The sequence below is a fragment of the Pseudochaenichthys georgianus genome, chromosome 8 (genome assembly GCF_902827115.2).
Source record: "Pseudochaenichthys georgianus chromosome 8, fPseGeo1.2, whole genome shotgun sequence".
Lineage (NCBI taxonomy): Eukaryota > Metazoa > Chordata > Actinopteri > Perciformes > Channichthyidae > Pseudochaenichthys > Pseudochaenichthys georgianus.
The window spans coordinates 13706052-13733610 of NC_047510.2; the positions used below are offsets into that span (position 1 = coordinate 13706052).

At 40.8% G+C, this 27559-nt stretch overlaps 1 protein-coding gene across 5 annotated transcripts; it reads right to left on the minus strand.

The window, feature by feature from the left end:
* Window positions 1-5311: 5311 nt before the first annotated feature.
* On the minus strand, window positions 5312-27390 carry LOC117450912 (V-type proton ATPase 116 kDa subunit a 1-like). 5 transcript variants are annotated; one of them, XM_034088938.2, is made up of 22 exons: window positions 27235-27390; window positions 25891-26056; window positions 22982-23060; window positions 22658-22755; window positions 22438-22566; window positions 20970-21049; window positions 19756-19882; window positions 19576-19658; window positions 19401-19494; window positions 16942-17154; window positions 13004-13154; window positions 12237-12376; window positions 11415-11581; window positions 11239-11329; window positions 10932-11050; window positions 10625-10841; window positions 10418-10525; window positions 9623-9730; window positions 8896-8940; window positions 8125-8242; window positions 7829-8000; window positions 5312-6253 (listed from the first exon to the last, which is right to left on the minus strand). In XM_034088938.2, exons 2-22 carry the CDS (start codon window positions 26005-26007, stop codon window positions 6160-6162), a joined length of 2550 nt encoding a protein of 849 aa, XP_033944829.1. In that variant the 5' UTR covers window positions 26008-26056; window positions 27235-27390; the 3' UTR covers window positions 5312-6159. The 5 variants fall into 5 exon arrangements, with proteins under 5 accessions (XP_033944829.1, XP_033944830.1, XP_033944831.1 ...); XM_034088939.2 differs by having other exon boundaries at window positions 27212-27390; XM_034088940.2 differs by having other exon boundaries at window positions 8896-8913; window positions 27239-27389.
* Between the last annotated feature and the right edge of the window lie 169 nt (window positions 27391-27559).

Genomic DNA, 27559 nt, shown 5'->3' on the forward strand with positions numbered 1-27559 from the left:
TATTCATCAATCAAGCCTGATGAAATTAATCATCTAAATAAAATTCAAGACTGCCTCAAGGACTTAAAAACATTTAAAAAAATTTAAGTTATTGTACTTGGTCCAAAGAATCTATGAAACAAATTATCTAAAGATATACTAACTATGGATGGCATTAATTTGGCCTCCAGTGAGACTGTAAGGAATCTTGGTGTTATATTTGATCAGGATTTATCCTTTAACGCCCACATAAAATCAATTTCAAGGACCGCCTACCTCCATCTACGTAACACTTGCAAAAATCAGGCATATCTTGCCTCAAAACGATGCAGAGAAACTAGTCCATGCATTTGTTACTTCTAGGCTGGATTATTGTAACTCTTTATTATCAGGGTGTACCAAGAAGTCAGTCAAGTCGCTTCAGCTGATTCAAAATGCTGCAGCTTGTGTACTAACCAGAATTAGGAAAAGGGACCACATTACTCCTGTTCTGGCTGCCTTACACTGGCTCCCTATAGAACACAGGATATAATTTAAAATTCTTCTTCTCGCCTACAAAGCCCTTAATGGGCAAGCGCCATCTTACCCTAAAGAACTCATTATACCCTACTGTCCTATTAGGGCATTGCGTTCCAAGAATGCAGGGTTGTTGGTTGTTCCTCGAGTCTCTAAAAGTACAATGGGAGCCAGAGCCTTTTCTTATCAAGCTCCACATTTGTGGAATCAGCTTCCAGTTTGTGTTCGAGCGTCAGACACCCTATCCGTTTTTAAGAGTGCGCTTAAGACCTTCCTTTTTGATAAAGCTTATAGTTAGGGCTGATTAGATTCAGCCCCTAGTTTTGCTGATATAGGCTTAGTTTGTCGGGGGACATCTTACTTCTTCCTTCTCTCTGTCTATACCTGTGTACTCTCATGTTCCGATTAACCCAGCTTCCCCAAATGTCTTTGTTTTTGGTGTCTATATACGCCGGGATCCGGAGTCATGGATGATCCTGCGGTCCTGTGTCCTGGATCGCGAGCCCTGGATCTTGAGTCGTGGCTGTGGTCCTGGATCATAGGTCCTGGGTGGATATCCTCATGGATTCATCTTCCTATTATACTGTACACACATGCATTTCCAAACATCTGGACTACCTATGTTGCAAATGTATTATCTTTTCAATTTACACACGGCATCTATTGCACGTCTGTCCGTCCTGGGAGAGGGATCCCTCCTCTGTTGCTCTCCCCGAGGTTTCTCCCATTTTTCCCTTTAAACTGTGGGTTTTCTCCGGAAGTTTTTCCTTGTACGATGTGAGGGTCTAAGGACAGAGGGTGTCGTATTGTCATATTGATATTCTGTACACACTGTGAAGACCACTGAGACAAATGTAACATTTGTGATATTGGGCTATATAAATAAACATTGATTGATTGATTGAAAACAAAAAGACAGGGGCTGAACAATTCCAAGTATGACCCCTTTGACCTCTACTTCTACTAAACACACCTGAATATGCTCGGTAACTACCTTTGCAAGTCTTTATTTAAGTAATGGACAAATGGACATTTTAACACAATGAAGGCGCTGGATGAATCTTTAGGTGATAACCAACGTTAATAAAATTCATTCTGAGGTGAACACAAATGTGTGTCATTTTGCATAAACCCAATAATGTTAGAGACGAGCGGATGGTTTTGCTCTTCTTTTATTTTTTACAATGTTTTCTAGCTTCTACTTATATTTCTTGCAGCAGCTACTGTCTTTTAAAGTTGAATTCATTTAATTACATTTGTTTACTTTGTAATGGGGCCACTTGATCTGTCAGTGTTTGGAGCTCTGTGGGTGGTACGAGAGATTTTGAGACGAGAGAAGAAAACATGTTCTTCTCAGTGGAATTTGTTGCCTCCTGGAATCTTCGAGGTTTCCCTGGAGCCGGGAACAGTTATTTAGTCAAGAAGTCAGCTGTCAAATCATTTTTACGTGATTGTCACTTGTTTTTTTTCTTTCTCCTTGTCATTTATTCCTGCCCTTTTGTGCTATATAACTCTCTTCCACAGAGGTATGGAGATGTGTGCATGTTTGTGTGCCTGCGTCTGTCAGATTTTCATATTGTGTTAAGCTTCCTGATGTAATCGGCCAAATCGGAGTGTGAAAAAAAAGCTGAGAAACAATAGCTGGGGGTCAGACAGGTCGTGGAAAACTGTTTGAAGAACAATGTTATCTGGAGATCTGGTAATGAAATCTCAGTGGTGTAAAAAGGTACAAGCCCTCTTTAGCTTCCGCTCTCCCAGCCTCACCTGGGCCGTCTATTAGCCGAATGGACCTGCCTGTCAGTCACGTCTGCATGAACAACTTTACCTTCTGTTCCTGTCAGCAACAATCATTCCTAATGTGGCAGCCTGTGGCAGTCTGTCCTGACAACATGTCCGCCTTTATTTCTTCTGGGTTGCAGATGAATGTCAAGATTAATCAAATATCAGAGAGGACAGATGGGCTTGGACCTTTGAACACTGAAAGTCAAACAAACAGCACACCATCGAGAACGCCAGGCAGCTACTGTGGGTTGTTTAATATTTCACCTGATAGGCTCAAAAGCTAACTCCAGTGGGATTCTGGTGAGATTATGAACATGCTGGTCCAAAGTTACACAGGGGGTGTAAAATCCCGCAGCCATAACACCTGCTCTGCCAGATTTAAGAAGCCCTGTGGCCATTTTATACACCATGAATCCAGCGTAAAATGCTTTTGTTTTTGCGTAAACTAGGGGGATATAAATAACACCAGAGTGATTTTGGTGAGATTATGACCATCCTGGCCAAAATTACAGGGGGGGTGCCAAATCCGGCAGAAATAAGGCCATCTCTGCCAGATTAAGAAGAACTCTTTACATTTTTCACCTGATAGTCCCATAGTAACATACTTGATGTTGCTTAAAGTAGAGGGGAATAACTATCACAAGTGTTATTTTAGGGAGATTATGACCATCCTGGCCAAAGTTAAAGAGGGGGTGCCAAATCCGGCAGCCATAACACCCACTCTGCCAGATTTAGAAGCCCTGTTGCCATTTTAAACACCATGAATCCAGATTAAAAAATGCTTTTGTTTGCATAAACTAGAGGGGCATCATTTACATCACTGTGATTTTGATGAGATGATGACCATACTGGCCAAAGTAACAGCAGGGGTGCCAAATCCAGCAGCCATAACACTAGCTCTGCCAGGTTTTGAATTCCCCCCTCTAAAAATGAAAATATATCACTGAAACAACTTCATTAATGGTCATGTGAGTCTGTGTGTGTGTTTGTGTATGTGAGATGTGAGCCACTAATAATAACATTTTGTCACTTGTTTTTTTGGAAAACAGAGAGGAGAAGTGAACATCAATATTATTCCACTTCTGCAGAGTGAGGTGACCTTAGAAAAGAGAAACATCCTTCTCATGAGAAATGTTTGTGTCATTACAGCAAGAATACAGTGAAAGGTATGCAAAACATAGTGTAGGGGTTGTTCTTTTAATTTTATTTGGATGTAAATACATCACAGGGATATTTCTGGATCATTGGTGTAGCTGTTTCTAACTGTAACACAGCAACACCATGTTTCCCAGTGCCTGGATGAAGAATCAGGAACACATCACTGAGGCCTGCAGAACAACAGCTGCAATCGCATCTCTGTGATCCCAAAGAAAAACCTGCTCTAACCTTTCAAGAAGCACAACATTCCTAGAGACAGTTTTCTGCCAAACTAAAGTGCACTTAACGTTTGCCTGGATAAAGGAGCAAAATAATAAGCTAAGTTTCATTTGGGCTCATACTCTGAAAGTGAGTAAAGGTCCCTGGAAGTGTAAACATGATGGGATATCTGGGGGTCTTACGCAAGCTTAATGTCCCTCTTGGTTGTACATGACACACTGGGAAATATTTGATTAAATGAGCTGGTGTGAAAAAAAATGTTGGATAAATAAAGTGGTCTGTTATTACTCTGGGCTGCTGTGGCTCATAACAGTGACCCCCCTCAAAATAATACGCTGATAGAGAACATGATGTTCCTCATGGCCGAGTAGCTGCTGGTTTCAGAGATGATTAATTTCACTAACTTTAACCTTTACTCCAACTCACAAGCTACCCAGAAGAAAACAAATTCATTCATATTATCAGCGCCTTGGGCAGCTTGATTATTATTATAATCTAATAATATAATATAAAATGGGCCATTCCACCTAATAAATATGATTATTTTTGGTGTCTTTAGTATATTCTGATGCTACTGCTACTTTAGATCTATTACTTCTACTGGAGCATCCCAAGACACTTCTTCCTCCGTTACTAAATAATGAAAATGTATTATAAAGTTACATATTTCCTGTTGCTTTTGTCAGGAGTGAGAGAGTCAAACAAACTCTTTTAATTGGATTTTGGACTTATTATAAGTAACTTAATTGCATATAACTGGACGTCTACACTGAGTGAACCTGTTCATTACAATATAAAAAAGGCCCTTTATGCACAAAATACTTACTCTATGCTACTTACACGTGCCCTTCTGGATCTTTCCCTTTCTGTTCCAGCACAAAGTTCAGCAGGTAATTAAGATATATTTATCTGCCACAGACAACTGTAAGTGCTTTAATTACAAGTCCTAACATGCAGGGGGAAAAACACAACACACTCATTTCTCATGGGCCACTGCAACTACACAACCTATTCAATAGCACCACCAAGAGGAGTGGGGACACATTGAAATCCTACGGTCCGTGAAGCCACCATGCAGACAACAGGCGGTTGTTTTAGTTTCATCTGCAGCTACAGTATTTTGCTGGACTTGAGTACAATATTAAAGTACTTGTTACTTATATTCTTTGACATTTTATAAGGAAATATTGTCCTTTTTAGTCCACTACTTTTATTTTAGACCTGTTTTTAATATTCATGTTCTACATACAATCATAGTCTATACATTTTGATACTGGGTTATGTGCACATCTGTTACAGAATATCAGTCCTTAAGTAAAAGTCACATTTAAAAAAAAAGAAGATTTGCCAGTGCTGTATAGATTCTTTCAAATCCTAAAACATAAAAGATTTTAGTAATTAGTGTAATACTCATTTCAAACTACAAACAATTAGAACATTTTGAAGTGAGGGTTGATTTAAATGTTAAACAAAACAAAAGTTTCAGAACTATTTTAGAAATAACAAATCAGTTAAATAAATGTTATGCCCAAGTAGTACTTTCACTTAAAGTATGTCAAATGTTTAGTGCATTACTCATTTTACTTAAGTAAAGGCTTTGAATGTATCTTCCACCTCTGCTGCCGTCTAAGGAAGAGAAAAATAAAAACAAACGTAATCCAGCTCTTTCCGCTTTATTGACACAGAGATGCACAATTATTGCAGTGCTAAATATTTTCTGAGGAACAGTCTCAGTGAATACGCTGCATCTTACTCCCTTCTGAGTGTGACAATGATTATTTAAACTTTAATATACAAATGAAATCAGATGCGAGTAACCAAAATGAGCAGGACCAACACACATTCACCTATAGATTCCCCTTTATTATGCTTGTGTAGATCAATGGAGAACAGCTCACTAAACCAAAAGGGCATTTATGGAAATGTTAGCTCAAAACGCAGGATTACAGTCTCTTTCAAAGCACTGACTGACATCCTGAAGCAAGTCAACATGTTTCCCTTTAAAGCTCTGTGTGAGGTCAGCGTGATAGAAGCGTCTGCTGAGCAAAGTGTGTGTGTTTTAGAAATTAGTGAGATGCTCTGTGCAGAACAATGCCTAAACGCAACATGTGGAGCTGAGAGACAAATAAACACTTCTGTCACTTTACTCTGAATAAACATCAGTCACGACATTTGCACAACACACCTAACATATGGGAAGATGCAGGTTTTATACATTTCTTATTTGCATAAATAATATTAAACTAAATACAGGTACAACAAATGACTTCACTATAGGACAAGACGCACAACAGATGTAATTATTCTGAGGAATGGATGTAATGAATAGTACATTTCTGAGTAGATGTTCCCGAATCTAAGAAGTGATCGGTAACTTAAAACAAACCGCAGTCTGAACGAGCTTTTGGAGTGTCACTCATGGAAACTGCATCACACACACAAAGAGACAATCACTATTCAACACCACACATATTCTCAAGAGATGAGTGACATCAATAGAAGATCTCAGTCCTCAGCATTCCCTTCCAGGATGCTTTTGAAGGTGAAGGGCAGGAACTTGAAGCCCTGGCCGGAGTAAAACTTGTTTTGGAACTCCACCCTGTAGAAGAAACAAAGCGTCAATCAAAAACAGGAACAATAACCGGGAAGCCTCTCACACAGGCAGACAGGTGTGTAGATGGTCCAGGTTGTGTGAAGACGGTGATAAACCCACCCCCCCCCTCTTCACTCCACACTGAGCTCCCACCTGAACACACGCATGTTTACATATACTTCTGGGCCTCGTGCCAAGCCCAGACACATGAGCTTCTTCCCGTCTGGAAAATGATCAGGCTCTATTTTTGAAGCGGCCGGCGCTAAGTGATGGCCGCATGACCTTTTAACTGAGGAGCCATCAATACCTGCCATTCCATCGTCTGTGTGAAGAAGCAAAGCTGCCGGGGGAAGGGAGAGTCCAAAAGCGTCTACGAGTCGACTATCGGAAGAAACTAATCTGCCTCTTAAATGTAAAGATGTCCTGCTTTTTATCATACTAAACTGAATATCTATAGGTTTTAGGTGAAACAATGTCATATGTCCTTGGACTTCAATAGAACTTTTAAAAATGCAGCTGTAATATAAACTGCCAGGACTTTATCATGCAAGCAAATAATCAACATGTGTGCTACTTGCCCACCAAAGTTGAAATTGTATTCCAAAAGGCTACCTTAGACTTGAAGGCATCTACAAAGTAGCTTCCGACTACATTTGTCTCCACCTCTTCTTTGGCTTCTCTGCATTCCAAACTGCCCTGCATTGTCTCTAAAGGCCATTCAGTGACAGCTGAGTCACCCAGTCATACTGTTTAAAGATAATTATAGAGAAGAGTGTATGCAACACACACGCTCTGTAAATGTGCCAGCGGATAATAAAAAACCAGGACGACATTCAGCAAAGCCTGACAAAGACATTAATGAGCGTACAACAAAGTCTCATCGGAGCCATAGTGAGGACTGACAGACGGCTCTGCCCGCCTCACACACACAGCAGAACATGGAAAGCATAACAGTGACTGGAGCCAGACATGTTCCAGGCCACAGGCCAGGGGAGAGAGAGGGCGGGGAGAAACTGAAATGTTCTACTTGCACACCGGACCTGTTACATTTCTTATTTTTAAACGTTGTTGTGAATGTTCACCTATGTCAGGGTAACCTATTGTATGGATACTCTGAATCTACTGTTAGTGATGCTGGAAGTCAGTTTGATAGGTCTCATAATACAAGTTAATATAAACTCTGATAACATTTTTACAATCAGGACCTTTTTAACTTTGATTACAAACTGTGACCCTCATTTTGCCGTTGTAATGCAGAGAAGAAGAAGAAGAAGAAGAAGAAGCTGGTCCTGGATCCGAATATGCCTAAACCGTCAGTTATTGTGTTTTATCACTTACTTACCAAATAAGCAAAGCAGTGGCCTTGCATCTGTGTGTCTTCACCTGCAGATAGCACTATTGCTCTGTAGGGGCTTACCGTTGTTTAAAAAAGTCCAACCCCAGTGCAAAGGGACAGGATTCATGCTCATTGGATTTAAAACTCTGGTTAGGAAAAGATGCTACAAGTTGTACACTAGTCTGTCAGAACAAATAAATACAAATAAATTAACAGAAACAAACGCCACAAACACAAGAACCTACCAGTGCAGTCGCAGTGCATGCAAGAAGGCGGACAAGCCCTCCATGATGAGAAGAATGGCAACTGTGAGAACAGCAAAGAAGAAAAAGACGACGGCCAGGATGAAGCCCCCTCCGATGCTTCTGCTGGAGAGGCCGATGTGCATCACCATGGTCCACAGCACCTCGGCCAGCTCTGTGCACGGCGAGAGCACACAGACTTCAGTACTGTGACGAAGGTGCCAGCATTGGACAAACACCTCTGTTAGTCAGTGTGTGTATATAGTATCGTATTCAAATGGAGGACGAGTGAGACTTACGTGCGTGAGCCAGACTGAGGGCCCAGAGCCTCAGATAGGAGGCAGTGTTGGATATGCAGCCCAGGCAGTACTCTATGGTGTGGATGGCCTGATGCACCGCCACATCCCCAAAGTTAAACTGTGAAAGAGATACAACATCTAACTGAAGCGTGAACATCTAGAAAACATCGTCTCTACGTCAGCTCCTCAGGAGTCAAGTTCATTGTGTTATTATAGAATCATTCAGGTAATTGATAGCAAAGACATTTGTTACAGCAGATCCCCTTAAATTAGAAGCGTCTCAGGACCCTGTGAACCCAATCATATCAGCTGCCCCGCTGATCCCTCATGCACATCACCAGAACTCTAAGCAAACACGGGCCTAATGGCTCCCGCCACACACACACACACACACACACACACACACACACACACACACACACACACACACACACACACACACACACACACACACACACACACACACACACACCACACACACACACACACACACACACACACACACACACACACACACACACCACACACACACACACACACACACACACACACACACACACACACACACACACACACACACACACACACACACACACACACACACACACACACACACACACACACCACACACGCACACACGCACACACGCAGTTGTTGACAGCAGGCTACAAAGCGAAGGGATAAAGGAGACAGCACTGCTAGACATGCACTTTGACAGGGAGGGGATAGTTTGCAGAGTGGGGGGGGTGCAGTGTGAGCTCCTATCCCTACCTCTTCCTCCTGGTAGGCCTTGACAGCAGGTGACAAAAGGCAAGTCTTTGTTATTGACAGCACACACACACACACAGATCGACAGACATCAGTACAAACAAAGAAGAAGAGTGATGAGAGAATGAGTTACACACGTAAAAAGGAAGGAGGGAGAATATTACAGGATGAACACTTTGCTCACATGTGCAGACACAACATTTGAGGGATACATGGGGGGATGTATCCTGTTATTTTTCTTAAGGAAGTCTATTTTAAACAACTCATAAATTAACTGTTTCCTGGTTGAGTTAAATCTCTTCGGGATGTACAACAATTCCCCCCTGGTCTGTTTTTGACAAGTTAAGGTATACAATCTACCATCCACCACACACTAAAGTGGCTGTAATAAGAAATACAGTACAACAAAGTAAACCTTTTTTCTTTAATCTTTGTATCTTATTTGCTATGACCTGAAGGTGGCAGTCTGGAGTTTGTTAAACCAGTTCATTAAAGCGGACCTTCATCCATAATTCATGTGTTTTATTGCCACAGTGGAAGTGGAAAGACGGGGTATCGGGTTCTGTTTCCAAACTGTGGCTGAATATCTAAATGATTCAAAGATGTGAGTGGATCCTATAACCTGTGGCACCCGCACCGGCCTGCTGTTTCTCCTGCTTAGTGAGCTAGAGGGAGGAAACGCAGCCAGTGTCGAGGACAGTGTTGCTGAAGAGGACACGCCTCTTTTTACCTCAGGCTCCTCCTCCGAGTGCTGCGAGAGCTGGTCATGCTGGATGATTTCAGCCTCATCCTCAGTGGGCCCGTTGCCCACCCGGATGCCTCCAAAATTCTGTGTACCCTGAATTGGAAGACGGGTCAAATTAGAAAAGGGATTATACATGCATTCATATTGCAGCCTACTTGCCATACATCACTGGACATATTTTTCAAGCGACTGAACAATATATTTGTTAATGTTTATAGTGTACTATGTTTCTATGTTTAATAGATTGGTATATGAGAGTATTCTAATTTATTCTGTATATTTTATAGTGCTTAGATACTCCTCTGAATATATGTATTTGTTACTGAGAATGTGAATGCGTACATTCTATAAATAATAACAAAACATAAAACTAGAGCAGTTCATAAGCTAAACTTTACAAAAACTGTATAAATATATATAATTCATAGTTATTCAGTTCATTTGAGTTAACTTAAAAGAATATTTAATTGGCTGACCAAACCATAGTTAATCACCATAAAATAATGTACCTAAATGGCTCTTACAATAATGTCTTTTTTAAATTTTACATTTTAAATGTTTATTTTTTACTTTACTTGTATTTTATTATATTTTTAAGAAATGTTGTATTTCTTGTAGATTGACCATCAAAATGTCACAAAACCAATTCTCAACTTGGGATAAATAAAGTATATATATATATATATATATATATATATATATATATATATATATATATATATATATATTATACTTAAAATGTACAAGGTATTATTTAAATTGACATTTGATTTATCTTACCAGGTTCTTCCGCCACAAATACTGTCTCCGCAGAACGAGAGTTTTTATTATTAACATACAGGGAACACAAGCCAATGCGATTACCACCAGGAGGGATTGGATAACCATCTGAATGAAGAAGATAGAAATTAAAAAAGGACATTAAGCTTACTGTAGTTCATTATAGGACAAAAGGATGCATGTCTGACAGAAACAAGTGTGTCTGACCTGTCCTCTGTAGAGGGGCTGGATACTGGGGTCGTTGTAGTTGAACAGGAACATGTTAATAAAGGCGATGAGGAGACTGGGAGCGTCCTTGGATGTGCTGGCGTCGTACAAGAACCATTTATAGAAGATCATAATGACTAGATAGCCGAACAGACTGGCCATGAAGACGATCTCCGGGATGAATCCCAGGTAGATATTCAGCGGCTTCTTGAAATACCTGCAGAGACACGTAGATAATCACAATTTGTGCAAAATGACAACAAGCAATACATAAAACAAGAAATGAAGCAGTGGATGGAAAGCTCACAGGTGGTTGAAAAGACTGAGTGAGATGCCGAACAGCATGTGGACGACTCCCAGGATCACAGACATCTTCATCTTAAACGAGTTCAGGAAGGTCAGCTTGTTCATGGCAATGTTCCATATCTGAGAGAAAAACAATTGTAAAAACTGTTTTATTGTTGGCTTTCTCCATTCACACATCTTCAATTATAAGCACGTTATGGCAACACATTTATTGTTTGATTCAGCAACTAGCCATTCATTGAAGATGTATTTGAAAGGATATATATAAAAGACATTGGCAACTAAAATAGTTTGTAAAAAGTATTCACCGGATCAATGCCAAGAGGGTACGGCCCTTTGAACACTCCATCTACCAGCGGGTCCAACTGCAAAACCTTATTGCCTTCCAGTGTTTCGAACCTGATCGGGAGGAGAACACACATCAGTGTTATGATTTTAAACACTGACTCCTACGCTCCAGTCTGCGTTTGATGATGACACTTACGACCAGTTGCCCCCTCGCTTAGCGTCGAACATGGGCCTGACGCTCCAGCCTGAGCCGAACACGTTGAGGGACTTCGAGAAGCAGTCGTTGTAAATGATCCCAGTGTAGATGGAGAAGATTCCCATCAGCAGGATGATGTAGCGCCCTGCAAACACCATGCTGAACATCTGCCAGAGAAGAATCAATCATGGATAAGTGATTTCTAAAATTAGAAGAGCTGCATTAAAGGTCCCCTATTATGCAAAATACACTTTTTCATAATCTCTTCTACATCAACATGTGTCCCCTCTGCGTTAAGAGATTCTGAAAGTTTCAGGAAAAAAGATTCGCTCACTTTTTGTCCTGATCCATTTATATAAAAACCTGTCTGAAAATGAGCTGATCAGATTTTGGCCACTTTGTGATGTCATAACGATGTTTTGTCTTGTGTAACCATTAGCCAATCAGCAACCAAGGTAACCCCGCCCCACACATTATCACCTGAATCTCCTCCTAGAGCACCATTGTGTTATTTTTAACCAAATATCTCTCAGAGGGGCGTGGGGAGGGGCTCCTTATTTTCATCTGAAGTAACAGACAGAGAATCAGCTCTTTTGAAACAGGCCTGAAACAGAGGGGATTATGGGTAATGCTACAATGCACGATCCGTTTGGTTTTTCGCGCAAAACACTTCAGAGACATGTTTTGTATATATCTGAGACCTATAAGATATTGATGAAAAACAGTTTAATAGGGAACTTTGAATGAAAGGAGCTCCGTTTGGCTTGAATCAGCCATGAGGGTGGTGTAAGGGCTGATGAGATGGATGTGATTGGATCATACCTCGTTGTCATTCTTCTGGGCAATCAGCCTGCTCTCTCTCAACACAAGGTAGAGGGCAGCCGCGGTCATGAGCACCCCGTGGCCCAGGTCACCAAACATAACGGCAAACAGGAAGGGGAAGGTGATGATGGTGTATGGCGCTGGAGACAAGGAGGGAGGGAGGCAGGCAACATGTGAGGGGGGGGGTGGTGTGGCAGGTGAAACAACATGACGATAAACAGCATGTTCAAACAAAGTGACAATGGGTGATGAGGAGACACGCCTTTCAGTGGTTGTTTCAAAACCACAGGCAGCTGGGTAAAGTCGCTTTTTAATACAAAAAGTTGGAATGCCTTAAAGGGGCAGTTCACCCCAAAATACATATTTTCTCTCCTACATGTAATAAAATGTATCAATCTACAGTGTATTTGTGGGAGTTGCTGAGTCTTGAGGTTATCGTCCTTAGAATGATCTGCCATCTCTTTAACATAATGGAACTAAATGGAATTGGGATTGTAATAAATACATTAGAACAAGTATTTACAGAAATGTCTCTTTCCAGACATTACGAGCAGGTTTCTTAACAATCTATAGACTTTGTTGTGAAATATTTACTTAACACTCAACAAATCATATTTTCATCAAACCAATATATTAACATGTGGAGGAAAATGTGTATTTTTGATTTGGGGGTAGACTGTACTTTAAAACATACATGATTGATAACACTGATGGTCCAGATGATGACAGAAGCCAGAGGGATGTTCAGACAAAGGTGTGACGCATACCTGGGTTAATCTCACGGTAGCTGCCAATCCCATAAGCATCCACTATGTTTTGAAAGCCGGAGGTGAACTTGTTTGTCTTGTTGAAGGTGGGTGGGGTCTGCTTGGTCTGCATTCGATTCAGGATGGAAGGCACCGTGGAGCCGCTCTTCTCCTAAAAGGCAGAACAGACACAAGCCATGCAGCACAGGATTGTAATAAACATGAGTTTTCTTCCACAGACCGGCACTACATACACCCTGGAGATAAGATTACAAGCCTTCTAGTCTTTCCTAGAATGGGGTCATGTGCAGAGAATGACAAAAGCAAACTAAACAAGAGGAAATATGCTGCCATCTCAAAAAATTACACTAACTGCATACAAAAGTATTTTAAGGAACTAATAAAAGACAATAAAAATTATGATTTGCTACAGGTGAGATCTTGATACACTATACCGGGGGGGGAGGTGAGGAGCTCGCCGCTTGTGAACTGTCAACAGGAGGGCGGGGGGAGCCTCGCTGCGGGGAAGCAGTGTGTGGACCTGTCAGCGCAACTTACATGATGCCGAATTTAACAAACAGATTTAAATAATTGGTTTAAACGGCATAATAATAAGGACGATCGTCCGTTCTGTGATTCTCCAGAGCACACATGTTATGATATTGGGGTCATGCAGAGTGAGATAAGATCGCTGTCCCTTTAAGAGGGGGGGGGGGGTGTGTGTGTGTGTGTGTGTGTGTGTGTGTGTGTGTGTGTGTGTGTGTGTGTGCGCGCGTGTGTGCGCGTGTGTGTGTTTGTGGATGGTAGAGCTAGAGTGAGCAAGCAAGCAAGCAAGCGTGTGTATGTTTCTGGAAGTGAAACGAGGAAGCAGAAAAACGGAGGTCTGTGATGTATTTTGTGAAACAGAAGAACAACTAAATAAATACAACGGCCTCCCAAGAAGAGCTCGCCTCTCTCCAGTCATTTAAAGGTCACATGTCATGCTTTTCCGGTTATTACCCGTCCCCTTGTGTGTTATGAAGGTTTCTATGCATGTAAACGGTGTGCAGAGTCAAAACCCTCAAAGTACACACTGTAGCGAGTAAAACTTTAAAAACAGAAAATACCTCCCCAATACGCCTCGTTGGAGAAACGTCATCATCCATTTGATTCTTCCGGGTACGAGATTACGTAAGCACGTACCCGGAACTAAATGGACCAATCCGTGGAGCCGTTACGTTACGTCCGCGGAGCCGTTACATTAAGCACCCGCTGATTGGTCCAAATTGACCAATCCACGGACTGCAGGCTGATAACAGACAGTTGGGATCGAGGCGAAATTCTCTCTGCAGTGCAGACCCATTCTCACAGCGTTTATCAACCTTTTTCTTACTCAATATCAAGCCACACTTATTGTTTTTACTTCGGCTGTGTGCTCAGGATGAGTTTGGCTGTGTATCGCTAAACAAGGAAACAACACCTCCACGGAGCTCAGCGCGATTCACAACGTCCCGACCAATCAGAGCACACTGTGCTCACAGGGAGGGTGGGGGCTGGAGCTATTGGAGCTACAACGAGCCGTTAAAGGCAGAGAGTGAAATTCAGTGAATACACGTAATTTACAGAGATGCTCTTTGAGAAACCAATGTGAGTTTGGAAAATTGCACAATATAAATCTATTCTAGTAGACCTCAACAATGGAATTATGATCAGTGGAAATGGCCATGACATGTCTCCTTTAAGCTAAAGTGGGTTATTGAACCTGAAGCTTGTTGCTTCTGCCCTGGGAGACGACAGAGAGTCATCCCCTCGACTATACGGTCTGGGAGCCGACAGGAAAGTTCAACACACAGGTGGCCAGTCCGCCCCTTTGTAGCATATTATTTCGATGAGAGATGAGCAGATCGCCACCGGGCTTTCAACTAAAGACACAGCCACGCAAAAACTGCGGCATTTGTACAGCTCCTTATGGATATTGCAATTAGTGAAATGCTTTCCTCCGTGGTGAAACGATCAGCACTGCACTACGGAGGAAAGCGGCAGAAAGTCGCCTGGATTTAAAGAGAGTGGGGGTGCGTTGCGTGCATGGCTTCCTTCTGCAGGTAACGGGGAGACGCGCTCTGGCGGCGGTCTCGTTCAGGATCCGAAAAATACAATTTAAATATTTTGCACACTTATTCCTAGTGTGCCACTGGTTACGGTGGCACGCGTGGGGGGGTTGGCGACCCCTGCACTATACTATGGCCTCATGTTTCCCAACAAGTACAATAGAGACAGCTGAGACCTGTGAATACAAACAGTTCAGCGCAAAGTCTCTGCCGCTACACCCAACGTACAAAAAAAACTAAACATTTCTAGATTCTACGCCATTTTCTTAATTCGGCCGGCTGATGAAGCCCAGCCTACAGAGGCCCTTGCTTTCCAACTCCACACCCCCAGATTATTTTCATTTTAGCACTACTAGTCATGCATGACTGGCTGTAGATAAGGCCAGAGCATTAACTGTCTCTTGAGACGCCTGAAAGTCAGCTCCTTTGGGCCCTCTCACTCATCACTTGCACTCAGGCAGCCGATAAGGAAGTGCACACAGCAGCTGTTAACGGTTCCACAAACAAAGAAGGCATGCCTGGTCACCATGAGGGGGAAACTGTTGAAGCCAGCACAGTTTTGGTTTATTTAAAAATGTTAACCATTTGTTTTGAGGAACTTGTAAGTAGTGCATAGCATAGTCTTGCATGACTTGTACGTTCCTTTTCTTCGGATTATGCAAATAAATAAGAACACCACACTGTCACAGTGAATATACTGGTGGCTGAGTACCGTACAGTATAAACAAAAGATAAAATGAACATCCTGTTGGCACTGACGTAGCTTGGACACGTGTTTTTTCCAACTGGTTCTGCTACATGCAATACATGAACCCTGTTTATTCTTTAAGTAACCAACTCTTTAAGTTTGTGTTGGACTAAACCAGGGGTGGGGAACCTTTTTCCTCTCAAGGGCCATTTCAATTTTTTCAACATCCTCCGAGGGCCGTACAAATTATTGACCTCTGCTTAAAAATCACAGCACATTCATTTGGCCTTTCTTTCATGCTGTGCAAAGAAAAAGCAACCTCTTAATCCAGATATCTTGCCATGACTCGCGCATGCATTCACGTGCACGGTTATGGCATGACCACCAAACAGAAAGATATGGACACAAGATGTTTGAAAATGTATTTAGTTTCCTATCCATGGACATGATTTAAGTGGGGTGGACCTAACCTCCTCTAGGGGGGTCCGGGGAGATGCTCCCCCAGGAAGATTTTTTTTTAAATATTGAAGTTGAAAGCATCAATCTGGTGCACTTTGAGAGCAAAATGAAGAGATCTATGGATACCTCTCTCAGCACCCATATGAAACAGAACTGTAAGCAGATTTACTTTTTCTTTATGGATATTTTACAAATCACTCCTTTCAAACTGTATTCTTGTTTATTAATAACAACTTTATTTTACTGTCATATAGTATTTTATACCCGTTTACTTTATTCTCTTGTTTTTTGATAACTATAATGATCATATAAAGATGTACCTTTACCTCACGATCAGACAGATGAACAGATCGACACTGGGCTTTCAACTAAAGACACAGCCACGCAAAAACTGCAGCATGTGTAGCCTACGGATTTATGGGTACTGCAATTTTTTTGAAGTCCCGGAGTGGCGTTCTGGTGCTCTCCGTCAGCTCTGCACCCCTGTCAGACGAGACATATACCACGTGATGACACGTTAGGCTCGTGTTGTGTTCAAGGACCATGACCGTTGCCAGGAAAAACGGGGCACTCGCTTGTTTAATTATTTTGCGGTCTAGATTTCTTTACTTCTTTTCTTTTTTGCGTGTGTTTATAAATTACCTCGAGGGCCAAACCAAATGGTCTCGCGGTCGGAGGTTCCCCACCCCTGGACTAAACCAATTAAATAGTGAATATTAACTCACCGTCCCCCTGCGCAGGGCGAACTGGATGGAGTCCATGTCGGAGACGGGACACCACACCTCAGCGATCAGACACTTCTGAGTGACATCGATGTTGCAGAGGTTGAGGGTGTGGTAGACGGCCTTCATCTTCTTCACCTTGATGAACCACACTCTGACCGTCTTAGCTGCAGCCTGCAGGACCCTCTGCCTGTGATCCTCCGTCTGGTTCAGCACCTTTATAGAGACAAAAAAAAAGTAAAGTCAGTCGTTGTTTAAAAAAACCCTAATTTTAGACATTTAATTTATGTTTGTCTGATGTTGTCCATCTGTAAATCGTAAAATCGTAAATAATGTTAATATCCTAGAGCAAAAAAAGGTCAAGACAAATGTCCATTGTGGTACCCAAAAAACACTTACTCGTGCCATTTTAGTTAAACCTGTGCTTTTCTATCAACTACAAGCTGATCTGTGGGAGGGTAGCTCGTTCTTCGCTAAAATAATAAATTAAAAACCTCCTCCTTTCAATACCCAGAGCACAAATATAAACTCAAATTCTATCAAATACTTGCATCACCTTTAAATCTGTCTAAATAAACAGCAATTGAAAATATAATGTCCACTGCAATCAGAAAAGGCATCCAAAAATAGCAGCAATGAATCATGCATTTGATATGTACACAGGGTTTACATGTAATCCCTCATCATTGAGTCATATGTTTAAGAGCAACAAGCTGTGTGCTCCATTAGGTTTTTCCGAAAGAGATATAGGATATTCTCAGGTATGCTGCTGTATGACTCACATTTAAAGCTGACTCCTATGATCACAAATAGCTGGATACTTAAGCTGTGTGCTGTCTGGCTACAGGCGCAGTCCTGCATGCTGTGGAGGGGCTTAATGGCCCACACATAAGCTGATTGCTGTGCAAAATGTTTGACATTCTTCTATATTTGTGCCAGTCAGTCATTCTGCCTTCATGCGTACGTAGCGACCAACATAACACTGCATCCACAAACGCTAAGGATCCCCATCAGTAGTGTGCAAAGCCGTGAGAGAATATCAATTGATATGTTATACACAAAATATCACGTAATTGTCTGGAGCAAGCCGTTTCTGATTCCACAATTTCTTAGTACCAGACACTGACGGAGTAAATAACATGTGTAGTACCATGGGGGAGATTCACCTTTAAAAAAGGGGCCTTAAAATGCTTTTGGGGGTTTTCCATTTCCTGTGTTATGTTTTATTGTTTTTTGTTCATGTAAATGGTCTGCAAAGACTTGAATCCCTATAAGGAAAGTTCCTCCAGAGGGAGTTTCTCTCCCGCACACTCCCCCCCCCCCTGCCTGAAACGCCTCCATTTGACTCTTTAGTTTACTTCCGTAACATAATGACATTACTATGTAACACTCATGCTTCTATTGGCTTGCGCTCCAACCCATTGTAAGTATTAGGCTATGGGGCGGGACATCTCTAAGCGGTTGACCAATCACAACAGAGCCAGCAGCTAACCAATCAGAGCAGACTGGGCTCTGGTTTAAGACAGAGGGTGAAAAGGGGTGCTGCAGCACAGACAGTATGAGAAAAATAAAGAGCTTTTTGAACATTAAAGCATGGAGACATGTCACAGTGGAGGCACATAGAAATCTGAAAATGAGCATAATAGAGCCCCTTTAAGCGTCTCCAGCCCGGGCTGAGGCAGGCACAACAAATGTGTCAGTGTGATTTTTAAGTGTATGACATGATGTGAAACACCCATATCGACAGATGTAACATCACATAGCAAAGATATAAGACAGTCACACTTTGCAAAGCTAATTAAAGAGGGATTCCCCAGGGCTTTACCCTGTGCAACATAACAAGTCACTGAGGACTAAACCATCACTGCAGGCACAACAACAACACTGAACTGGAAAGACTATTCCTGCTGGAGGACAATTCTCTTGCGGGGAGCTAGACAGTTGCTGATCAGCAATGGTTCATGTTTATTGCTATAAATCAATAACTATAATAATAGCCCAAACTGACCGTGCAGGACGGCACATATCGGGATGTTAACAAGAGGTCATATGATAGCCAGGCTGTTACTGTTGGTTACTAAAAAAACAGGAAGGAAGCAGACTAACACCTTGCTATTTGCAAATTGACAATACATTGTATTGCACACACTCAAACGTGATTTATGTGCATGGGTATAATCCATTTATGTCATCTATGGGGTGACATTCGTGCAATATAAATAAAGGAAGTTTCTCATAAAAACATCAGGTTTACAGACTGAACAAGAAGCTAAATTAACTGTAAAAAGCAGATGTGTTACATGCCTTACCATAGATCCCTTACACTCACTTTTTCTGAAAAAGGGTCTTGCTTACTTGGCGGAAGTACAAAACAAAAAGAGAACTAACCAGTTTAAGTGCATCTCTCAGATAGTTTTAACGAGTCAACATTGTATAACCGTTTTCCCTTTCAGTTTATTTACCATTTGCAGGTCATCGATGCGTGCATTCACTCCTGCCAGCATCTCTTTCCTCTCCTGGGGTGTTTCTGGGCAAGGGTACAAGGTTGCTCTGAACCTGAAGACGTAGAAAAAGAAGCTCGGATATGAAACTGCTGGCCCAGAACACTTCCTTAAATGTAGTCGGTTAGTCACTTACCCCTCACAGATCTTCTTGACTCTGATCTTAAGCTGGTCTCCCTGGAAGAAGATGATGAAGACAGTCTTGTGGACCTGATCGCCCTGTGGAAACAACTTTCAGTTAGGACTGATAAAACACTGAAACGGGCATTAACATCTGACCAGGTTCAGAGGACGTTAGTGGTTGAACAGCACTTACCGTAGACGGGTCCTCCATAGGATCTTCAATTTCTGCCTGCCTCAGGAACACGTTTCCTCGGCAGACTCTCCACAGCATCCTCTCAAATGTGGGAAGACGTTCCCGGCCAACGACTCCAGCCACAAATCTACAACAGATGGAAAAATGCTTTCAGTGATGATAGGAGTTATTATTGATATGAATCATTATTGCACTTCTATAGCTTATATAAAGATAATGGTTTTATTTTTGAAAGCCTGGTTCATCATTTCTGTTTGAAGAGGCCTCATGTGAACCCTAAACAGAATATCAAATGTAACATTAACAATCTCTGCTACTATCCAGTGAAACAACACTTGCAAATATTTCTATATAGGGAGATAGAGTTTCCACACAATATAAAAATGTATGTTCTGTAAACATTGACGGTAATCCCTACTATATATTTAGGCAACAGCTGTAATTAAAGTTTCAAAGTCTCAAAATGCTACAACTACCGTCACAAACTGGATGAATGTGAAGTATTTTGTTAAAGGAGGATGAAAGCGTAATTAAGGAGCACTATTGGAGTGACTTTGATGGTTATTGGACTCAGGATGAATTCATTTGGATTCCCGCTGTATGAAGAAATTAAAGGACGGCGGAAGTGGAAACAATTCACAAAGGGATTAAACTGTTTAAAACACATGCTCAAAGTGAGCCGGATTTTGCCGATGTGTTTATGTGGATTCAAAAGTCGTAAATAATCTACAAAATGGAGGAGACCGATCTGATCTGAACAACTGTGACAAATAATCCAACTGAAACCGGCACGGACAATGACTACTGTATGTTTTATCCAGAAAAGCCTGGTTTGGACACCTAACGCGCAGAAGAAACATTTCTATTAAAGAAGAATTATACATTTCTGTCTTTTTATGCCTTTAATAGCTACCAACTTGAATTTTTATTCAAATTAATTAATCAATACTTTTTTATATTTTATTGTAATGTAGAGACAAGGCTTTTAGCAACAATCATGTATTGCGTTACAATTATATGCAACGCAATATATAAAAAAAAAAAGAAGTCTAAATATGATATTTGGCCTCAAATCATCTGTGGCCTGGCGCCACTCCTGCAATCTTTTGCCCCCAGGTTGGGAACCACTGGGCTAGATCACACTCTGGTTTCAGACACAGATGGAAGAGAAGCTTAATCTATTTGAATGAGAGAAGACCAAAACCCAGACTCACCCCAGTCTGAGAGGAGCCCTTTGGATTGTCTCATTGGGGTCCAGCAGGGATGCCTCCTCCAGTAAACTGGGATCCTCCATCTGCATGAGAGTCAGTTCATTATTTGACATTAATAATCGTTATACATGGGCTAAACTATATATTTGTTTGGATTATTTTGACTGATATTGTAACAGGATTACAAATATTGTATGTCATTTTTTTTTTTTTGCATCATTATTTGCATTTAATTGAACAATTGTATTAAAATATTCCTTGGGTCGTTTTGCAATGGATGCGCAATAAACAAAGATGTTTTCAAAAGTAGAATTGGCTATGTTGCTAATTTTAGCAATCTTAGTAATTGTTTAATTCTCATACTGATATTCTGAACAATCTGTGCTGTTGCATTTGCTGTAAAGTGTCTCTACTGTAGGCTATTTTTATTTTGCCTACAGTATTTAAATCGTTTATAAATGTGCTATATAAATAAAATGTTATTTGATTTGATTTAATACATACTTGTGAAAACTGCAGTTGGAAAACTGGATTTTATTAAAATAAATGCAGAGATTGGGAAAGAAGGACGAAGTGTTTGTTTTCAGCCTGCACAGTGACTTTTCTCCAGTTAATGCCTAAACAGCAGCTTGTTGAGATCAATGATTCATCTCAATTACAGTCCGTAACAACTTGTAAAAGATGACTTAGCATTGTGAGTCAACAGAGTTTTGCTTGTGAATGCAGTGAACTGGAATGGATGTAGGGCAAAGGAGGGCAGGAAAAGCACAGCGAATGAACAGTAAACATGAAGTCTGAGCCAAGTACTGTCCAAAGGTTACTACAGAAATTGCCTGTTTAGAAATAAGGCTTTTTATTGCCACTCAGAATCTTCAATATACATTTTACCAACAGTTTTTTTCTGTTATCCGGACCCGGTGACATTACTGAGGAGTTAAATGGTGAATAATTAAATACAATATTTAAACATTACAATTTTATATATATATATATATATATATATATATATATATATGAAACATTCAGAAAATATAATAATTATTATATATTTCCAATAACTTGGCAGTTTTTAGACTATGATAGATTTTAAAACCAATAAAGATCTTATTTTTGGATTTTTTTTTAAGTCAGTTCTTTCCAGCAGTGGATTTACAGAACATGTCTCATGTGACCGGCTGGTGTGAATGGGCAAAGACCATCTAAGCAACTATGGTGTATCAAAAGTGAAACACCAAAGCCAGACTAAACGGCAACAAATCAGTTTATCCATTTTCACAGAGTATATTAAATAAATAATGTTTCAAAACATTTGAAAAAAGTTCATATTTTCCTAAGATGTGTTAAAAGGTCTTAGATGTTATAACCATGTAAAGTATTACAGAAGTTCCACTTCTTTTTAAGGCAACACAATGTTAGTAAAAACAAAAGACCTGAGGGCATCGTTTTGTACGGCAAGAGAACGGAAGCTGACCTCATCAAAAAACTGCTGGGTGCGACGCAGGATGTGCTTGAGCTCAGTCAGTTCCAGGAAGTTCTTCTTCAGAGCTTCTTGGTTGGTGTTTATTTCCTTCAGCTCATTCTCAAGCTTCTCAAATGTGGCCTGTGGTGAGACATACAGAACAGAGAGCTCAGCAGAGGGTCGAGTAGAAGGGTAGAGATCACCGTTAATCTTTAGGAGAGAGAGCAGGCACCTCCATGTCGATCATGTCCCTTGGGAACGGGACTTCAGGGTTCTCTCCTGTGTCAAGTATGGGGATGTTGGCCTTCTTTATTTCTTTCTCCACAAATCCTGCAAACGAAAAGTGAACAGGTAAAAAAGATGGCGTACAGTTGTTTGCGCTGTGAAGGAAGTGCCCAGCCTCCTATTGTATGGCCTGTTATGGCTCTTTAAAATGATGAAATCAAATAAAAGTTGTTGTTATGGTGCATGAGTGCAAGCATAGTATTTTTCAGATTTTAAATTGTAAAGTCATTGTAATGTTTAGCTCTGGCAAGATATAACCAAGCTCACTTACTCAGTTTGCGATCCATCTCCTCACATCGCCGTACTTCATTGACAAATTTCCGTTGGAAAACGTTCACATCGGGATTTAGCTGCATGATAAAAATGAAGGGGAACATGAGAGTGTGAAGCAACAGAAGGTAGATTATAACCAGGGCTGCACATAACTCGTGCGGAGGTGCGCATGCGCAAAAAAAGAGCACCGTGTCATTTGAAAAAAGGCGCATTTGCGTACCAACATTGAGAGAGAGAGAGAGAGAGAGAGAGAGAGAGAGAGAGAGGAGAGAGAGAGAGAGAGAGAGAGAGAGAGAGAGAGAGAGAGGGAGAAGAGAAAAGAGAAAAGAGAGGAGAGAGAAGAGAGAGAGAAATATATTTGCGAGTTGCATATGAACCTATGATATGAACTCAGGGCCGGCCCGTAGCATTGGCGTAATAGATGTTCGCCTAGGGCAGGGGTCGGCAACCCGCGGCCCTCGAGCCGCATGCGGCCCTTTAAGCCCTCTGCTCTGGCTCCCTTGAGTTTAGACAAAAATAAGAAGGAAATAAAATAAAAGTATTTGTAGGACTATTTATATTTTCTTGCATGGTTGAAAATGTTTCGCATCTTGTATTTTGAGGTGATACTGTGACACATAAATAAGCGTCATATCCTGCTACGGTCCCGCGCTAGCGCCTTTTCTTGCAGGCGAATAACCTGACCCCCGGCTCGATGAGCGAACTATGGATAAATCAAAGAAAAGTACCGGAGGAACACAGGATTTAATTCTGCGTGGACAGAGTTAGAATTATACTTTGGCGGCCGTTAATATACCTATTAGATGCTTTGACAATAAATACATAAAAAAAAATTTTTATCTCTGGAAGCCGTAGCGCTGTAAAAAGCACGACCAATCATGTTAGCCGGCCCGGCTAAAATAACTGGAGCTGATTTCTCCATTCTTACCTACCCTACCTTTAACTCTTTTTAGGGTGCAGCTATATGTTTTATTTATTTCAAAGTGGGCACATTTTAATTATATATTTTTTCCTTCAAATGTGCAGAGGACTCCCCAAATGCTGTGTTTAATTTAAAGTAGGCCTGTGTATTATTTTTTATTCTCCTTATAGGAGTTGTTTGTTTCTTATTAGAGGTTAACAGTTTTATATAATGTAATAAATAGCCTAATAAATGCAAAAACACTGTAGTTTTTGTCTGATATTACAATAAATACAACTTTATAAGCTGTTTTGCAGCTCCAGACAAACATTTTTATTTATTTTTTTTAAAAAAAAAGGAGCAAAATGGCTCTTTTGGTCAAAAAGGTTGCAGACCCCTGGCCTAGGGCACCAGATCTGGGGGGGCGCTGCACTGGCAGCTCTGGGAGGGAAAAAAACATTTTTGACCGTTGGTGCTCATCCTAATTTTCGGCCTTGATGTAACAATATTCATAATTAAGTAAATGTAACACCCTTTTCACCCCGGTTACACGTTTCATTTGCCCTGTACGATGGGCGCTGCAAGTGATGAAAATGGGGGATGTTGGCTTATCTGGCGCCCGCAGCTCACAGCCAAAATGCGAGTGAGCGAGGGAGAGAGCACCGGTACCGGCGCTGTTGTTATTAGAATCTGGTGCTAGCTGCTCTAACGGATATAAGAAGAAGATGTTTCAACAATAATGTGGAGGGAGAGTCCTCTCCAGTCAGACTGAGAGGCTGATACTACAGCTCAGTGAGGTAAAGGACTCTGAGTGTTTAGATAGTTCACTTTAGTCTAAGTTATCTCAGTTCAAACGTTTGGTCACAATTTATGTAAACACATATTTCCAAGGCACTCCTTTATAATTATTGGGATAAACAGGTTTGAAATCATTCCAATGTATACTATAGGACAGTAAACCAAAAATATCTTTTAAAACTGGAGATAAAAAAAAAAAAAGAAATGCATAAATAAATAAATGTTAAGGTAAAATAAGATGTGAATGAACAACATAAATAAAATAAGTTACATTCATTTGTTATTGGCTATGGTAGGTTATTGGTTATGTTCACATACTTATTTGATTACATCCACTTGTCTAAGATGACAACAGAGACTTTCGACCCAAACCCAGCTGTTGACTTGTGGATGCAAGCAGCTAATCGCAGACTCAACCAGAGAGAAGAAGTAGGCCTACATCATCAGCTACCATGTCTGACAGAGAGGAAGACAGTGAGGAGAACAGTCAGGAGGGTAGTGATGACAGCTTGTAGGATTACTGGTCGTGCTAATGTTGTCTTGTGTTCACCACTGCATATGTGTTCAGTGCCGTGTGTCTGGCAAATAAAGTCAAGACCCCCTCAAAAGTTACAGTTTATTTCATTTTAAGGATGAGCACCAAGCAACATCTCCAGGTGCTCCTTTGAGAATCAGGGCAAAAAAGTGATGTGCATCCCTGATAATAACGACATTACCTTTTTGTTGAAAAAAACAAATGATGCATCAGTAACATGTGTAAAACTGGAATTAATTCAAAAACAAGAACCTCCACTTACAATAGCATCATTAGCTGCTTCAATGTCAATGATGTGCATAGCTATACATTGACAAACCTACCATTAAAATGGGATATTTTTTAGAGTCTATCAATAAGTTCTAGTAAAACAAAGATACTACTGTTTACACACAGGCCTACTCTGTCACAGCCCATCTTATATTCTAGCACACTAGCACACTAGCTTCAGGGATTCTCAGGAATGGGCTTTCTCATGTGTGGAATGAGGAGTCAGCTGTGAGCACATGATTAACATGATGCTGAAGGTATGCACTTTCTTAGCATTGTCACTGAGGTGGTATCAACAGGTACCAGTATTTGCATGGTGGTTGGTAGAAAATGGCAATCAAAAGCAGAATCTGTTGATAATAAAGAGGTCATGATTCAGAGGACAGTATAATAGTGCACTTACATCACGAAACTGCACCATCCCGACCTCTCCCAGTTCGTTGACACAACAGTAGGCCGCTTCTGACTGGAGGAAGAGCTGAGCCAGCGTCATGTCTTCACTTCTAAAGAGTTCCCCCATGTTGCTGCAGGATGTGAGTGCTCAGCACCCCTAAAACTAACCAGAACCTCTAGAAACAGAACATTAATATTGATAATTAGTCACACATTCAGGAAAGAAAAACATGAAGGATCTAAGTGGTTCTCCATTCAACATGTATCTCTACATAGCACATTAGTGTCAAGATCACTGATGAGGGAGGCCTTTATCAGATGTGTGTTAGTTTAGCAGGCATGTGACAAAAAAGAGAAAAGAAAAAAAGTATATCAGCTTCTCCTCATGCTGGTCTCATGATCACAGCAGGAATGTTGTTACACTTAAAATCGGTGTTTTCTGAACCATGGCAATACAGAAGCTTTGTAATATAAAATGGTGGATGCAAACCAAAGGTAAACAGACAACGTGGTTAGAAAGCAGCCTATGTAATAGTTGACAATAAATATGAATATGTTCTTCATAATTTAGTTTAGCAGCATATCCTCCCACTGTTAACCGACCACACAGGGCTTATCTGTGGATTACAGGGTAGCATGTGACCAGTAGCTCTAGTAAGCCTCCCCACTTCCACTGCCTCCACGCAAAGGGCTCATTAACCGATTTAACACAGCAAAACAAGTTCATATAACACCATAAACTTTACAAAACTTAAACAGTTAAGTGACTTCGTATTTAGCTTTCTGAATTACATATCAAGCAGTATTGTAACTAGTTTAGCACCGACGAGTCGACGACAGAACCTTTCACCTGTCACAAATGATGTCAAATGGATAGCAGTATGGCTAACTAAATTGACATGTCACTGTCACACCAATTTACCGAAACTAGTAAACTCACATAATCTAATAACGTAGAAAAGCAATCATTATATAAGGTAACAAATTCAGCTTTTACATTTTTAAATGTTAGCAAAACTAAATCAGTAGTCGGAAGCTAGTCAGATTAGCAACCCCTTAGTTAAAGTGTAACATTAATCTTAAAAACAGGATAATCGTACAACTAAATATTAACTTAGTTGAGGTTAATATGTATTGTATCCACAACATCAGGTTGTTAGTTAGCTCATTTAACAGTAAACAGTCAAGTAAATCATGATCAGTTTGCATTTTAAGTGGTGCGGGTGCTAGCAGGAGAGCTAACGCTAACTTACCGCACCTGTTGCTCAATACTTTACCGAAATAATAAGATTAACGCTAGATTGGTTTATATAATTTACACTCTCAATTACCGTCTTATTAAGCAACAGTGTACCTACTGTTCAGGCGGAGATGTCCCTCTCCTCCTTGGTCTCTTTCCTGATTTCCTCTCTGCTGTTTGTTGTGGGCTGGTCGGTGGTTCGCAGCTGACAGCTCTTCTTCTTCTTCTTCTTCTTCTTCTTCTTCTGACTTTATGGCGGTTCACGTCCTGAACGCTGCTTTACTGCCTCCTCCTGGGTATGGTCCTCCTCAAGCATAGGTAATTAGTCAAAAACCTATAATAAAACGAATAGTAAGTGATGGGATGTAGCTGAATACATTTACTAAAGGTAGTCAGCACTCTCATTATATCTGCACTTTATTTTAGATGATTTTATTTG